Below are 16,907 nucleotides of genomic sequence, written 5' to 3'. Positions count from 1 at the left end.
ATCCTTTCCAGATCGGTAAAATGAGGACCCAGCTTATTGGTTGAAATTGTTGATTCTATAAACTGCTTAGAGGGCTGAAAAACACCATTAAGCTGTACATAAGTATGTGCTATTGCTATTTTGCTGTATTTAATATGAGCCTTGACAAAATGATTTTTTTTCTAAATGTTGGTATAGTTGCTTAATTATGACCAAACAGTACAAGAAGAAAATAGTAGCTTTAACATACAAATTAAATTTTATTTTAATTCTGAGCATTTCATTTAAGATTAAGATTTATTAGATTTGTATGCCGCCCCTCTCTGAAGACTCGGGGCGTCTTTTGTTCTTTGTTTAATTTTGTTCTTTGTCTTGGAGCTCCTTTTCCTGGATAGAAGGGGGGAAAATAAGATAAATTAACAGTGCATGTCTGATCACAAAAAAATGTAATTATTTTAATTAATTTCAATGAATTTGTCTCCAAATTAAGAGATCTTAGCTGTAAAGCTGCATCAAAGTGTTCAATAACAAAACAGCATTACCTTTGACTTTCTCAAAAAAAGAAAACAAATTAAAAATGAATTAAAAAATAATAGTTGCTACATTAACTGTATTTCAGTTATAGTAGCCATCCTTCCAGACAAAAAAAGTCTATGCTTCATTAATTATTTTAAAAGAAGATCTCTAAATTTATCTTATTAAATTCATTGCAGCTCTCCTCTGTATGAAGCTCTTGAGTGATTTGCAAACTTCAATCTCTGCCATAAAAGAAACATTATGGAGAAGGAAAAACTTCACTAATTCCCGGAAAATCGAAAAAGATCAATTATTTTATAACTATAATTATTTTATAGTTAGAACAATTGATCAGTGGAACAGTTTGGCCTCCAGAAAGTTGTGAATGCTCTTAGACAACCATTTGTCTGAAGTAGCATAGGGTCTCCTGCCCAAGCAGGGGGTTTGAGTAGAAGACCTTCAAGGTGCCTTCCAACTCAATTTATTATTATTTTATTCACAAAAAAACAGTAATATACAGCAAATGAGATTAATATGCTGGATTTTGTATCACAATATCATAAGCCGAACCCTTCCCAAGCGTCTAGGACTGTGTGATGTATTTTTGTATGATGCACCCAGATCCAAGTATGGTGGCCTTTTGCAACTGACAGACCGTGATTTTGTCAGATTATTATTATTATTATTATTATTATTATTATTATTATTATTATTATTGTTGTTGTTGTTGTTGTTGTTGTTGTTGTTGTTGTTGTTAATTCGGTGCTTGTAAATACAAGCTAATCATAATAAAAAGGCAGGATATAAATGAACAACTATAGGGGAGTCGACTAGAAATCCTCCAGGGTCGAACTCTGTTATTATTATTTGGGAAAAGGACATAACGTCCTTCAGTTAACCCCGCTCAGAGAAAAAAACCCACTGCCAGCAACCCCATCTCTTCCCTGGAAAAAAAGGGCGTTTCCCCTCCTCCCTCCCCCATGGGAATCCCTTTCAAGCAAAGCGGTCGGACGGTTCTGCGCATGCGTCCGTTTGCGGGCGGTGGTACGCGGGAGTCTGCCTCAGCCAGGGCTTCTCTCCAAGACTAAGTCGCAGGTGAGCCATTGGTGCTTCCTCCGATGGGACAGCCGCCAGTAAAGCCCCCTTCCGTGGGTGGCCGGTCCAGACGCCTGAAATGCCATTGGCGAGCTTGGCGCGATATTTCTGAGTACAGTATAAGCAGGGTTGCAGCATGGTTTGTTTTCTCTTAATTGGGCTGGGTAGGAGCTCTCCATAGCAGCCCCGGAGAGGGAGTGGAGGGAGGGGAATTAGTTGCTGGGTGCTTTGCTTGAATTAAAAAATGAGAAGGACAGTGCGGAGAAGGTGGGGAGGGCTGTATGCCTGGTGCAAGAGGATTCTTCGCGGGTCCGCTTTTCTGGTTGGGGGGAGGGGGCGGGAAGCAACCGAGTTGCCAAAGCAAGACAGAGAGGCCTGTCTTCAGTGATCTATTGGAAGCGAAACCTTTTTCTTAAAGAAGAAGTAACTCCTTGTTTTTTATTGTAATCGGCCCGCCCTGTTTGTAAATGACAGCCCGGAGTGATTAGGCATGTTGCTGAACGAACCACCTTCTAACAGTTGCAAGCCGGTAGGGAAGGATTCTGGGATATGTAGTTCAACAAGATCTGGGAAATCACTTGGTTCTTTGGGTAGCTCTTCAATTAAAAAAAAAAAATGCAGAATACATTACTGTACACTTTCTGAGAAAGAAGAAAAGTGTCCATTCTTCAGCTAATGGAAAGGTAAAACATTGTAATTTTACCCGAAATACAGAATCTTATAGCTTTTATACTGGTTTAGGTGCTTCTTGTAATCTTACTATAACAGCTTACACCAGTGCAGGTAATCCTCTACTTACAACAGTTCGTTTAGTGACTGGTCAAATTTACAGCGGCATTGAAAAAAGTGATTTATGACCGTTTTTCACACTTAAGATTGTTGCAGCAGCCCCATGATCATGTGATCAAAATTCAGATGCCTTAGCAACTTAGAAACATAGAAGATTAATGGCAGAAAAAGACCTCATGGTCCATCTAGTCTGCTCTTATACTATTTCCTGTATTTTATCTTAGGATGGATATTTGTTTATCCCAGGCATGTTTAAATTCAATTACTGTGGATTTACCAACCACATCTGCTGGAACTTTATTCCAAGCATCTACTACTCTTTCAGTAAAATAATATTTTCTCACGTTGCTTCTGATCTTTCCCCCAACTAACCTCAGATTGTGCCCCCTTGTTCTTGTGTTCATTTTCCTATTAAAGACACTTATTTAACACTTTAAAGAGTTGTGTGGTGAACTTTTGTGGCCTTCTGACAAGCAAAGTCAATGGGAAAGTCAGATTTACTTAACAACTGGGTTACTAACTTAGCAGCCACAATGATTCACTTAACGGTGGCAAAAAAAGTTGTAAAATGGGGCAAAACTCACATAACATAGGTCTCACTTAGCAACATAAATTTTGGGCTCAGTTGTGGTTGTAAGTTGAAGAATACCTGTATGTAGCTATAATATTTGATGTGAATCTGATCAAACACTTGTAAGAGCTCATATTAAGACTTACAAAGTGGCGCTCAAGGCGGCAAGATGCACGTATCATCAGCGAAATCCCACCTGGCCACCCTTTTAGGGTGACCCACTCCCTTCTAAATCAGAGGGGAATTGGGAAGCCCTTGCAGGGTAGTGCCGAGGATTTTAACATATTTTTCGCTGATAAAATCGCTCGGATTCGGATGGACCTTGATTCCGATTGGACTGCAGTGTCGGCTGACAACGAGTCATTCGAGGTGACAGGGACTCGTCTTTGTCCATCTGTCTGGGAGGAGTTTGACCTGGTGACACCTGATAAATTGGACAAGGCCATTGGAGCTGAGTTCTGCCACCTGTTTGCTGGACCCGTGTCCCTCCTGGCTGGTTTCGACCAGAAGGGAGCTGGGTCCAGGAGATTGTCCATGCTTCTTTGGGGGGGGGGGGGGGAGGAGGAGTCCTTTCCAGCTCCCTACAAGGAGGCACTTGTGCGCCACCTCCTCAAGAAGCCTTCCCTGGTCCCAGCCATTCTCAACAACTATCATCCAGTCTCCAACCTTCCCTTTATGGGGAAGATTGTTGAGAAGGTGATGTCGCTCCAACTCCAACGTCCTTGGAAGAAGCCAGTTATCTATGCCCTCAGCAGTCAGGATTCAGGCCCGGCTTCAGCATGGAAACTGCTTTGGTCATGCTGACGGATGATCTCTGGTGGGCCCGGGACAGGGGTTTATCCCCTATCCTGGTGCTCCTTGACCTCTCAGCAGCTTTCGATACCATCGACCATTGTACCCTTCTGCGCCGGCTGGAGGGGTTGGGAGTGGGAGGCACCGTTTTATAGTGGTTCTCCTACCTCTCCAGTTGGTCACAGTCGGTGTTAGTGGGGGGTTAGAGGTTAACCTTTAGGTTTCTCTCTGGTGGGGTTTATTTATTTATTTATTATTTAGATTTGTATGCCGCCCCTCTCCACAGACTCGGGGTTCCTCAGGGGTCAGTCCTCTTCTCCCTGCTATTTAATATCTACATGAAACTGCTGGGTGAGATCATCCAAGGGCATGGGGTGAGGTGTCATCAGTATGTGGATGACACCCAGTGGTACATCTCCACCCCATGTCCAATCAGCGAAGCAGTGGAAGTGATGTGCCGGTGCCTGGAGGCTGTTAGGGTCTGGATGGGTGTCAATAGGCTCAAACTCAACCCCGGCAACACGGAGTGGCTGTGGGTTTTGCCTCCCAAGGACAATCCTATCTGGGGAGGGGGGGAATTATTGACCCCCTCGGAGAAGGTCGGCAACTTGGGCATCCTCCTCTATCCACAGCTGACTTTAGAAGAGCATCTTTCGGCTGTGGAGGGCGTTTGCCCAGGTTCGCCTGGTGCACCAGTTGTGGCCTTATTTGGACAGGGAGTCACTGCTCACAGTCACTCACGCCCTTATCACCTCGAGGTTCGACTACTGCAATGCTCTCTACATGGGACTACCTCTGAAGAGTGTTCGGAAACTTCTGATCATGCAGAATGCGGCCGTGCAAGCAGTCATGGGTCGTCCCAGATACACCCATGTTTCGTCAACACTCCACGGCCTGCACTGGTTGCTGATTAGTTTCCAGACACAATTCAAAGTGTTGGTGATGACCTATAAGGCCCTACATGGCATCGGACTAGAATACCTACGGGACCGCCTTCTGCCGCATGAATCCCAGCAGCTGATTAGGTCCCACAGGGTTGGCCTTCTCCGGGTCCCATCGACTAAACAATGTCGTCTGGCGGGGCCTAGGGCAAGAGCCTTCTCTGTGAGGCCCTGGCCCTCTGGTATCAACTGCCCCCAGAGATTCGAACTGCCCCCACTCTCCTCGCCTTCCGCAAGGCCTTGAAGACCTATCTATGTCGCCAGGCATGGGGCAATGAATGTATCCCCTTCTCCAACCATTAAGAGTTATGTGTGGTTGTGATTGTATAGTACAGTATTGATTGTTTTTTAAGATAGCGGGTTTTTAGTCATAGTTTTAACTATTAGTATTGTACGGTTTTATTGCTCTTGTGAGCAGCCCCGAGTCTTCGGAGAGGGGCGGCATACAAGTCTAATTAATTATTATTATTATTATTATTATTATTATTATTATTATTATTATTATTATTATTATTTCCAAGTTCACTGACAGCATAATCTCATCCTTATTATCAGGTCATAGATCTTGCATATGGCATTCCATGATCATATGATGGGCTGACAGTAATTGTCAATGTTGTTTTTGGTTTTGGTGTATAGCATGGCTTTTGCTTTGATTTGTTTTTGAGAAATTAAACACTACTTTGTTCCAACCAGGCTGTGTTTTCATTTTCGTTATCCGTTTTCAAATAATTGATTTATTGTGAAGTTGAAGCTGCAATCCTGTACAGTTTTATTTAGGAGAGTATTTGTCACTTAATCTCTTGGGATTTGACATCTGCATTATGTAGAGAACTGAACTGTAAATGCCATTTTTTTTTTAAAAAAGTCACTTCTTACCAACAGTATGGCAGTTCCCAATTCAGAAGAACAGAAGAAACAAAGCTGTTTCATCTTGGGTGCTTCTGGAGAAACTGGGAAAGAATTGCTACTTGAAATCTTAAAGCAGGAAAAATTCTCTCGAGTGACCCTCATTGGCCGCCGAAAGCTAAATTTTGAAGGATCTCTTTACAATAATGTGGTATGAAACAAAACATTTTTTTAATGTTTTTGTCCTCTTTCTCATTCCATTTAGAACTGGATAGATTTAAACCTGGGTCTCTCAGGACCTAATTTGCATTCTAAATGCTAACCACATAGATTTTTGATACATATTATTATAGTCATCCTCAACCTGGTATTCAGAAAAAAAAATACTGTAAATTTATTCTACTTTAAAATCCAGTCTTACTACTCAACATTCCTTGGCAGTAATTTGGATGAAATATATTTATAATCATAAATTATATGTTATATATCTTATACACTTTACAAGTTTCTCAAAAATGTAAGTAATTGAAAATATTTATTTATTTATTTTATTTATTTACTAATTGGACTTATATGCTGCCCCTCTCTGTGGACTCAGGGCGGCTTACAACATTTTTATAAAAAGATATAATATATAAAGCGTTTCTAAGCCAATTAATAGAATAATTAATCTAAAAATATATTGTTGAATACTCTATCCAAACTACACTGCTCAAAAAAATAAAGGAAACACTTAAACAACGCAATATAACTCCACGTAAATCAAACTCTGTTAAATCAAAATGCCCACTTAGGAAGCAACACTGATTGACAATCAATTTCACATGCTGTTGTGCACATTCAACTTTGTACAGAACAAAGTATTCAATGAGAATATTTCATTCATTCAGATCTAGTTAGTGTTATTTGAGTGTTCCCTTTATTTTTTTGCGCAGTACATAAAACAGTCAAGCAATTTTAAATGCCTACCGAATAATTATTTGTTTACCAACACTTGCTTGATAACTGTCTTAAAATGATTTTAAATATTAGAAATCTAATTACGTGGGTCATAATATAGGACATAAATAATGTAAATCAGTGTTTCCCAACCTTTTTTGAGCCACGGCACATTATTCATATTTTCAAAATCCTGGGGAACATTGAAAGAGGGGGGCGGGGGGCGGGCTAAAGAAAAGTTTGGACAAAAAAACCCTCTCTCTTCCTCCCTTTCACTCTATTTCTCCCTCTTTCTCTCTTTTCCTTCCTTCCCTTCTTTCTCTCTCTCCATCCCTCTTCCTTTCTTTCTTCCTCTCTTTCTCTCTCCCTCCTTCCCTTCCTCTATGTCTTTCTCTCTCCCTTGCTCTCTCTCTCTCTCTCTCTGTTTCTCTCTTGCTATCTCTTTCTTGCTTTTTTTTCTCTTTCTTGCTCTCTCTCTCTTTCACTGTCTCTTGCTATATGTCTCTTTCTTTCTCTTTGCCTCTCTTGCTATCTCTCTTTCTTTCTCTCTCTTTCTCTCTGTATCTCTTGCTATGTCTCTCTTTCTTTCTCTTTCTCTCTCTCTCTGCCTCTCTTGCTAAGTCTCTCTTTTTCTCTTGCTATGTCTCTCTTTCTTTTTCTCTCTCTCTGCCTCTCTTGCTATGTCTCTCTTTCTCTCTCTTTCTCTATCTCTCTTTCTCTGCCTCTCTTGCTGTCTCTCTTTCTTGCTCTGTCTCTCTTTCTCTGCCTCTCTTGCTGTCTCTCTTTCTCGCTCTGTCTCTCTTTCTCTGCCTCTCTTGCTATGTCTCTCTTTCTCTCTCTCTCTGCCTCTCTTATATGTCTCTCTTTCTTTCTCTCTCTCTCTCTCAGCTGACTGCAAGTGGGAGCCCTGACGGTGGCAGCTGGACGTGCTGCTGGACGCCGTATATGCCAGGCCCGCAGCGCTAGCATGTTCGGCGTCCAGCAGCACGTCCAACCGCCACCGTCAGGGCTCCCATTTGCAGTCAGCTGAGAGAGAGAGAGAGAGAGCTCCCTCTCGCCGCCGCTTAGAGCTCCCTCTCGCCGCCGCCATCTCCCCGCGACTGCCTGCGGCCGCTGCAGCCACCACCACCCCCTCTCCCACCGCCAGTGCCCTCCCGCCGGGCCCCAAAGGACACTTGCCGCCGACGTCAGAGAAGCTCCAGCTGGGCGGGGCGCTGCCAGTGCCTCCGATCTGGGGCTCCCACTCGCAGCTGTCCCTCGGCTCCTGCCTGATGCCGCGGTTTCTGGCGCTCTCCTGCTGGGCCCCAAAGAAGGAAGGCGAGAAAAAGGCGCGAAGAATGAAGCTCTCCTTCCTGCCTTCCTTCTTTGGGGCCCAGCAGGAGAGCGCCGAAAACCGCGGCATCGAGCAGGAGCCGGGGGACAGCTGCGAGCGGCAGCGCCCCGCCCAGCTGGAGCTTCCCTGGGAGCTTCGCGGCATACCTGGCCGTGTAGTGTGCCACGGCACACCGGTTGGGAAACGCTGATGTAAATAATATAATGCCATAAAGTAAACTGCCATATAAAAAATATACTGGAGGAACCAAATTGTTGTCTTCAGTCGTTTATGTGCTAGATCAGTGTTTCCCAACCTTGGCAACTTGAAGATATTTGGACTTTAACTCCCAGAATTCCCCAGCCAGCATTCGCTGGCTAGGGGATTCTGGGAGTTGAAGTCCAAATATCTCCAAGTTGCCACAGTTGGGAAACACTGTGCTAGATTATAATATACATGCTACTAAATTGCCTGTATTTCAAGACACTGAAGCCTCTTTTTTTATATGGTGTAATGAAACCTGGCAGAGTGAAAAAAACGGCCAAATGGGCAACCCGGAAGTGCGGAAAAACAGACTTCTGATTTGCCCATTGGGCTATTTTTTGCACTCCGGAGGCTTTAAAGAGTCTACTTTCTAAACTTCCAGTTTGTCTGTTGGGCTATTTTTCGCACTTCAAGAAGCTTCCCTGAAGCCTCCAGAGAGCAAAACGGCCTTCCTTGAGGCTGAAAATCAGCTAGCTAGCACGTGCATGTGTGCTGGAGCTGATTATGTAGATCAACATCTTGCATGCCCTCAATATAGCTCCGCCTGCCACCTGTGGTTCTCCATCAGGCCCTATACCATTCGGTATAGATTCGCCATCACGGCCCTGTACCATTTCAGAGAAATGATTGTCTAATCTCTTCTTAAAAGCCTCCAGTGTTGAAGCATTCAAAACTTCTGGAAGCAAGTCATTCCACTAATCAACTGCTCTAATTGTCCAGAAATTTCTTCTTAGTTCTAGGTTGAGTCTCTTCTTGATTAGTTTCCATCCATTGCTTCATGTCCTGCACTCAGGTGCTTTGGAAACAGACATAGATATACAAGATATTATAACAAAATGTAGTAAAGTTAAATAAAAAAGAACAAGTATGTAATATATAATCAATACTGTGACACAATCTAATACAGCAATTTATTGCCAATATCCATTAAATCTTTGATACATAAATCTATTCAATTATTCAGTTCCTAAATGCTGTCCAGAATAACCATAACTTAACTAGCTTCTTAATCATCAACAACAAAGGTGCTTTTCTTATTTTGGAGTATAGCTTATTCCACAAGAAGGAAGCCTAGCAGAAAACATTTGCTTCTATGCTCCCTCTTATCACACCACATTTGGATGGAATTTTCAGCATTCCTTCTCTGCCTTGTCCAAATTGTGTATTTTAATGTGTGCATTTTATTGATCGTTTGATAATTTCTGAACATGATTTCAAATTTCATTGTTAGCTAGAAGATGTTCTGTCTTCATTTGTTTTGGAAAGCAGGGAGGACATATATTTCATTTTCTCCATTGGAGTCTCCCGTTCTTTCTTTCATTTCTGATTTTTTGGGGTGTCTGTTTCCAGGCCCAAGAAGTTGTTGACTTTGAGAAGCTAGATGAATCTGCTGCTTCCTTCCACGGACATGACGTAGGATTTTGCTGCTTGGGGACAAGCAGAGCCAAAGCTGGAGCGGTGAGGAGGAAAAGAGGGAAATACTTGGGTCAGGAAGGAATTGAGAAAGGTGGAAGACTGAGAGGAAGTTAAGAGGTATAAAAAACATCCTAGAGTGGAATTTGCTGATAAGTCAGGTTGCGTGGATTGTTTCAGTCTTTCCCAGCTTGGCATTCTCCAGCTACATTGGGCTACAGCTCTGGAGCTGATTGTAATTGCACTTCAGTGTATCTGGTGGAACCAAACTGGAAAAGGTAAATTCCTTGGATTCTGGGAGACAGGAAATTGAAGTGGGTGCTTGGCATTTTGAGGGAATGAGTTATCCTGACAAGGAACAGGTGTGAAGAGTTTAGAAGTTTGACCCTACTATGTTTCTTCCAAGGAGCTAGAAATGCATATCAACTTAACTTATCTTTTGCTCATTATAATCCAATTTGCATGCCATCTTTTCCAAATTTCATAGTTAATATAGGATTTTATCCAAGACACCCAAGTTGTACATTGTACTGGCTATTTACATTTAACTTTTTTGGAGTTATCTTGCACCTCTGGTGAATCAAAGTAATTTGAATACACGAGAAGCGTAGAGGAGGAGGATCCAATACATCAAAAAATAAATTTGATATCAGTTAATTTGCATTTACATTTAATTAAGCATAATTATATGCATTATTCTCCAATCACCGCATTAAAATTAATATCAATTTTTGAGATGTCTGATTATCATAAACAGGGTTTTGGAGTTAAAACAGCCTTGACGTCTTAGATTGGATAATTCCCTATACAGTGGTATTTCTACCAAAGAACGCCTCTGCTTACAAACTTTTCTAGATAAGAATTCGGTTGTTGTTTTTTGCCTCTTCTCAAGAACCATTTTCAACTTACAAACCCGAGCCTCCAAAACTGTAACCGGAAAAGGCAGGGAGACACCTCTGTGGGGCCGTTCTAGGAATCTCCTGGGAGGAAACAGGGCTGGAAAAGGCAGGGGAGAAGTCTCTGTGGGGCCTCTCTAGAAATCTCCTGGGAGGAAACAGGGCCGGAAAAGGCGGGGAGAAGCCTCCGTGGGGCCACTCTAGGAATCTCCTGGGAGGAAACAGGGCCCCCACCCTCCCTGTGGTTTCCCCACCGCACACATTTGCTTTTACATTGATTCCTATGGGAAAAATTGCTTCTTTTTACAAACTTTTCTACTTAAGAACCTGGTCACGGAACAAATTATGTTCATAAGTAGAGATACCACTGTATGTCATTTCTTGTATGTCAAATAGGCTCTACCTCATTCCAGGGGAGACTTTTTCAAATAAGTAAAAGCAACTTTCTCTACATTTAAATGCAGGATGGATTTGTGCGTGTTGACCGTGATTATGTTGAACATGCAGCAAAGCTAGCCAAAGCTGGTGGGTGCCACCACTTTATTCTAGAGTCAAGCAAAGGTGCAGATAGCTCCAGCAGATTCCTCTATCTAAAGACCAAGGTATGTTTGATGGGCTTCAAAACGAGATAAGCAGTGGGTTAGAGAACAATCAGATTTCAGAGTTCTCCTTAGTTGGGCCCAGGTTCTGTTTAATCTTGACATAGAAAATGCTACATCTTCCATTCTACTGCCATTTGGGATTGGACTGGGAAGGAGGCTTCTTATATAATGTATCCGCCAAGGAGGTCATGATTATATACTTGGTTCTTCACTCTGAATTTAAGTCTGAGGAAAACTCCCTGTGAGATAGTTAGGCAGAGCTGGGAGTTGAATTTAAATTTTTTCCAAACATAGACTACCACTCTTAATTGTATAATAGATAACCTGATGCCTTCTAGATACATTGAAAGGCAATAACAGCCCCAATAAATATTGCTTCTGCAGAAGAAGCAAGTCCCTTCTAGAGCAACGGCTCCAGGAGATACTGTTATTTATTAATCTGTTATTCTGTGTTGTTCAAGTAATATATTCAAAGGAAAATACTGCACTATGACCTGCATCATAATGTACCATAGGGGGCAATAAATTTTTACGAGAAAGATATTCCTTAGCTAAGGATCTATAGTTTGTCAAATTCTAGCCATTATAGAGCCTGCATATCAGTTTCTGTCTGCAGTTTATAATTCTAACAGTGGAACTTAATAGTACTTAAGAAGATAGAACTCCTTTGTCATGAGGATCTTCAGCAATCCTTCCTTCTGCCTTATTTTGATGTGTATACTTTTCAGCTTCTCATAGATCTCATTTAATGGAGATTGTTTTTTCCTTCCTTTTTAAGGGTGAAGTAGAAAACAGGATTAAGGCATTTGAATTTGACCGATTTTCCATATTTAGACCAGCGTAAGTATACTGCATGTGTAAATCATGAATCTGAAGGAAGGACAAACTATTAAATCATGGGCATGTAGAAGGATGCTCGTTCCACCACTTGGGAAGTTAGTTAGTTAGTTAGTTAGTTAGTTAGTTAGTTAGTTACTTACTTACTTACTTACTTACTTACTTACTTACTTACTTACTTACTTACTTACTTACTTACTTACTTACTTACTTTGTTTGTTGCATTGATATGCTGCTCACTCCGAAATGGACTCTGAGCGGCTAACCACAGTTATAACTATAATACTGACAAAAAGAGCAATTAAAAAAAAAAACCAATAAAACCTACAATACAAAAGCTACTATATAAAAAACCATACATGCTAACATTCCATCCTAATTCCAGGCCTGCCAGAAAAGCCAGGTCTTGACGGCTTTCCGGAAGACCGAGAGCAAAGAGATAATGCGAATCTCTGGGGGAAGTTGATTTCACAGGGTCAGAGCCACCACAGAGAAGAATCTTCCCTGAGGTCCTGCCAACCAATATTGTTTGGCAGACGGGACCTGGAAAAGGCCAACTCTGTGGGCTGTTACTGGCTGCAGCGAGGTATGAGGGGGGAGGCGGTCCCGTAAATAGTTCACCCTGAGCCATTTAGGGCTTTAAAGGTAATAACCAACACCTTGAATTGCGTTCGGAGACCGACTGTCAACCAATACAGCTTGCGTAAAGATGGAGCGATACAGGCGTACCTTGCTACACCCGTAATTGCACGCACCGCTGCATTTTGCACCAGCTGAAGTCTCCGAACGCTCTTCATTATAGTTATATTAGTTGTGAGTTTTGCCGATTAGTTAAGATTTGAAATTTCTCATTGTAACAAAATTAGTTAATTCAACTACTTATTTAGTTGTTGCTTGAAAAATTAATAATTTTAGCTTTTGTAGGCTGTTAAAATCACAGGTACACCAAATAAGCAACATAGCTGTAGAAAGATTTCATTCACACATGATTAGGAAAATTGGTCAAAGCTAATATAAGCGATAAGTAAATTTGAGGCATCATTTATGTAGAGTCAGATTCAAGAGCTAACTTTGTATGTAATACAGTCCAAGCCACAATGCTGTGAAGCAGATTAAGATACAAATGAGTGAGTGAATGAATGGCTACCCTATTTTGTTTTTTTTTTTATTTATGAGCAGAAGTTTCACCCCTGGCCCTTCCAAAGCAGACTCAACATTCACATGCACATCGCACTGCAGGTCACAGAAAATAATTTTCCTTCACCTGCGGCTGTTCAAAGTATTATTTGACTAGGGAGGAATTAACAATAGCTTTTATCAGAGCCATTGCTTTCTAAGCTGAACTGACTATGCAGCTACCATGGGGTGGCTGTCCTTTTCCAGCTTGAACACATATCCATGTTCTACTGAAACACAACCTACTGTATTTTTCAGAGTACTGTATAAGACATACCTTAGTTTTTGGGGAGGAAAATGGGAGGGGGGGGGATCTGCCTAGAAGGTATTTATCTGGCTAGCATCCTTAGTCTGGTCAGCTTCAGCACATTATTTTATTCCCTGGTTAGGGCTAAAAAAACAAACCTTATTCAGAGAGAGTAAATGAAAGAGCCTGATAAGAACTGGTAAAATGGTGAGGACTGGAATCATCATTGGCACCTCGTTAGGGCTGGAAAGAAACATATTCGGAGTAAGTAGAGAAATGAAAAGAAGGCCTGCAAAGATTTAGGGCTGGAAAAACATTCTTCAGGGAGAGTAACAATGAAAAAGTCTGCAAGGTAAGAGCTGGGATGCACCTAGTTAGGGATGGGGAAAAAGCTACATTCAGAATATAAGATGCACCCAAATATTCAGCATCTTTTAGAGAGGAAAAAAGTGTGTCTTATACTCCGAAAAATACATTAGTTAAATATGGTTTCTCTATAGTTGGTTAGTTTTGGCACCCCCAGCAACAAGTGCTGCCTTGTCCAGAGGTTTTATTTCTTTACCATCTCTCTGGTCTTGAATGCACCTCATTTCCCTACCTTGAAGAAAAAGAAGTGAAACCAACCAATAAACCTCTGAGTACACTGCATAACCCTTTTTACCAAAATTCTTAGAGCTTTATTGAAATGTGCTTTCCCCCCTATTACACAACCAAGGAGATGCATTAGATTGTTTCCGTTTATGCAAAAGAGCCAATACATTGTCCAGGGCAAATATCAGTTCAACTAGAAGCACCATCTTAAGCAGACCTGGGCAAAGTGAGGCCCGGGGGCCGGATGCAGCCTGCCCGCTGTCTGTGACCAGCCCGCGGAGGAAGGAAGGAAGGAAGGAAGGAAGGAAGGAAGGAAGGAAGGAAAAATGGAGGGAGGGAGGAGAAATGGAGGGAGGGAGGAAGGAAGGAGAAATTCTCTTTCCATGCCCTTTTGCAAAAGTCCAATAAATGCTCATTTTTAATTGTTCATTGATTTCATTGGCCTTTCCAAGAAATTTAAAGCAAACCCCCCCCCCCCAACTCTCGGGGGGGGGGAAGGGAGGAGGAGGAAGAAAAGAAATGCAAAGCTACTTTCAGGCAAAGCCTCCACTATGTTTTCTCAACTGAAAGGAATATTTTGAAAGAGAAGTAAAGAACTGCCCAAAAGCAGAAATAAAAGGCAGAGAAAATCAGAGAGACAGAAGCTTCTCTCCATCTGGAGAAGGAAGGAAGGAAGGAAGGAAGGAAGGAAGGAAGGAAGGAGAAATGGAGGGAACAAACAAAAAAGGAAGGAAGGGGTGGATGGGCAATTAATTTATAATTATAATATAATTATAATATATAATTATAATATAATATAATATAATTACTGTAACTCAGTTCTACCCAATAATATACAGTATTGGGTAGAACTGAGCTAATTATATTAATCCGGCCCTCTAAAACAATCCCAATTTCTCATGCAGCCCCATGGCAAAATTAATCGCCCACCCCTGATCTTAAGCATTAGTACCATATAACGTTACACTTGTAATAAAACTTTTCAGTATATTCTATTGACAGGCAGGCAAGTTTTACCAATTGTTATATCAATAACCAAACAACAGCTCATTATAATGTATTAAAACCAACTATTCCTATCTCAACACCCCCCCCCCCCTTTGGTTTGGTTTGCATTTATCTTACTTCAAACCTCTCTGTTGTGAATAAGAAAAAATTGCCTTCTTGTTGCTACCATGTTGCGAGCAATAAAATCCATATATGATGTAACTGAGACGAACGTATCTTTTCTTTTATGTACACTGAGAGCATATGCACCAAGACAAATTCCTTGTGTGTCCAACCACACTCGGCCAATTAAAAAATTCTATTCTATTCTGTTCTATTTTAAAAGAAGTTCCTTTTCTGCCTCTCTTCCCTAGGGTGCTGCTATGTGATCGCCAGGAATCTCGGCCTGGTGAATGGGTGGCCAGGAAAGCCCTAGCAGTGGTAGCCTTTTTCTCTCCCACGTATATGTCTGTTCCTACCACAACAGTGGCCCGAGCAATGGTCAGTCTTGCAATGACGCCAGCAAAAGATGGGCAGAAGGTGGAGGTCCTGGAAAATGCAGCCATCCATGCCCTTGGTCAGTCAAAATAATTGAGAAGAAGGGGTGTTCTTTTGGATAGCTTTATAATGAAGGGGTTTCGCTGATTCCCCCAAACCCAGCTTTACTCATATATTTTTTTCTACTTGTGAGGGTCCTTGAATAATCAACATCTATGAATTGCATTTGATGTGATGTTACATCAGAAGCATGTGATCCAGAAATAACCAAAAAAAAAAAAGCCTTAATGTCATTGGTGCTGTTTCAGAAGCTTTAAATGTGTATCCTGCCTCTTAATAAAAAAAATAGTTAATTGGCAATGGAATTTTGTATGGTCTGTCAGTTGATTAAACATTAACATGCTAAACATGCTCGACTACTGTAATGCTCTCTACATGGGGCTACCTTTGAAAAGTGTTCGGAAACTTCAGATCGTGCAGAATGCAACTGCGAGAGCTATCATGGGCTTTCCCCAAAATGCCCATGTAACACCAACACTCCGCAGTCTACATTGGTTGCCGATCAGTTTCCGGTCACAATTCAAAGTGTTGGTCATTACCTATAAAGCCCTTCATGGCACCGGACCAGGGTATCTACGAGACCGCCTTCTGCCGCATGAATCCCAGCGACCGATTAGGTCCCACAGAGTGGGCCTTCTCCGGGTCCTGTCAACAAAACAATGTCGCTTGGCGGGGCCCAGGGGAAAAGCCTTCTCTGTGGCGGCCCCGACCCTCTGGAATCAACTCCCCCCAGAGATTAGAATTGCCCCCACCCTCCTTGCCTTTCGTAAGCTCCTTAAAACCCACCTCTGTCGTCAGGCATGGGAGAATTTAAACATTCTTTCCCCCTAAGCCTTTATAATTTATGCATGGTATGTTTGTTATATGGATGTTTAGTTTTATAATAAGGGTATTTTAGTTGTTTTTTGTATTGGATTTGCATGATGTTTTTTATTACTGTTGTTAGCCGCCCCGAGTCTACGGAGAGGGGCGGCATACAAATCCAATAGATAATCATAATAATCATAATAAAAGTGAAACTTAAAAAGGCATTGTAGAAAGAATAAAGATATAAACTTTATTACGGTCAAAATCCAGGAATATCAAGCAGAATGCAAAAACATTTACATTGCAGCTACCCATACATAGAGGCTCCTATTAATAAAATTCACTAGTTTTATAGGAATGTTAGGAAGAATTTCCTTTAATCTCATTTCAGGCCTTATACGCTGCTGCGGTCTCTGGCATATTTGTTGCCTAGGCGCCCATCTAACATATCAAGCTCTCATTTAGTGACTGAGATCTAGTCTGTTGTGGTTGGCTCATGGCCAGCTTCTCTGGTCACTGATTTTGAGCCAGAGGGGCTGGGTCCATCAGAGCATAGGAGACCTGTTTGGCTCCCGGAGGGAGACAGTGAGGGGGAAAGAGAGGTGGAAGTGGAAGGTGCCGGAGAGGCAGAGGCTCCTGCTGGACCTGCGGAATCCCTAGTTAGAGCCTCATCTGGGTAAGATGAGGAGGGCATGATGGATGACCCCATCCTCAATGTTTGGGTGCGTAGAATGATGGAACGTCAG

The 16,907-nt window shown here is 41.9% G+C and overlaps 1 protein-coding gene across 2 annotated transcripts; it reads left to right on the top strand.

The window, feature by feature from the left end:
- Positions 1–1,497: 1,497 nt before the first annotated feature.
- On the top strand, positions 1,498–15,703 carry HTATIP2 (HIV-1 Tat interactive protein 2). 2 transcript variants are annotated; one of them, XM_070741095.1, is made up of 6 exons: positions 1,498–1,590; positions 5,569–5,743; positions 9,398–9,505; positions 10,821–10,958; positions 11,737–11,798; positions 15,171–15,703. In XM_070741095.1, the coding sequence occupies exons 2-6, from the start codon at positions 5,570–5,572 to the stop codon at positions 15,385–15,387; spliced, it is 699 nt and encodes a 232-aa protein (XP_070597196.1). In that variant the 5' UTR covers positions 1,498–1,590; position 5,569; the 3' UTR covers positions 15,388–15,703. The 2 variants fall into 2 exon arrangements, with proteins under 2 accessions (XP_070597196.1, XP_070597197.1); XM_070741096.1 differs by having other exon boundaries at positions 1,508–1,590; positions 5,552–5,743.
- The last annotated feature ends 1,204 nt before the right edge of the window (positions 15,704–16,907 follow it).

This window comes from Erythrolamprus reginae, chromosome 2, assembly GCF_031021105.1.
Source record: "Erythrolamprus reginae isolate rEryReg1 chromosome 2, rEryReg1.hap1, whole genome shotgun sequence".
In the NCBI taxonomy this organism is placed as follows: Eukaryota; Metazoa; Chordata; class Lepidosauria; order Squamata; family Dipsadidae; genus Erythrolamprus; species Erythrolamprus reginae.
The sequence above is the reverse complement of the archived record's forward strand: the minus strand, read 5'-3'. Positions and strand labels throughout refer to the sequence as shown.

Coding starts and splice junctions, on each gene's coding strand:
- HTATIP2 (XM_070741095.1), top strand. CDS start 5,570: ATGGCAGTTCCCAATTCAGAAGAACAGAAGAAACAAAGCTGTTTCATC. Junction 10,959..11,736: donor TCCTCTATCTAAAGACCAAG/GTATGTTTGATG, acceptor TTCCTTTTTAAG/GGTGAAGTAGAAAACAGGAT. Junction 11,799..15,170: donor TTTTCCATATTTAGACCAGC/GTAAGTATACTG, acceptor TCTCTTCCCTAG/GGTGCTGCTATGTGATCGCC.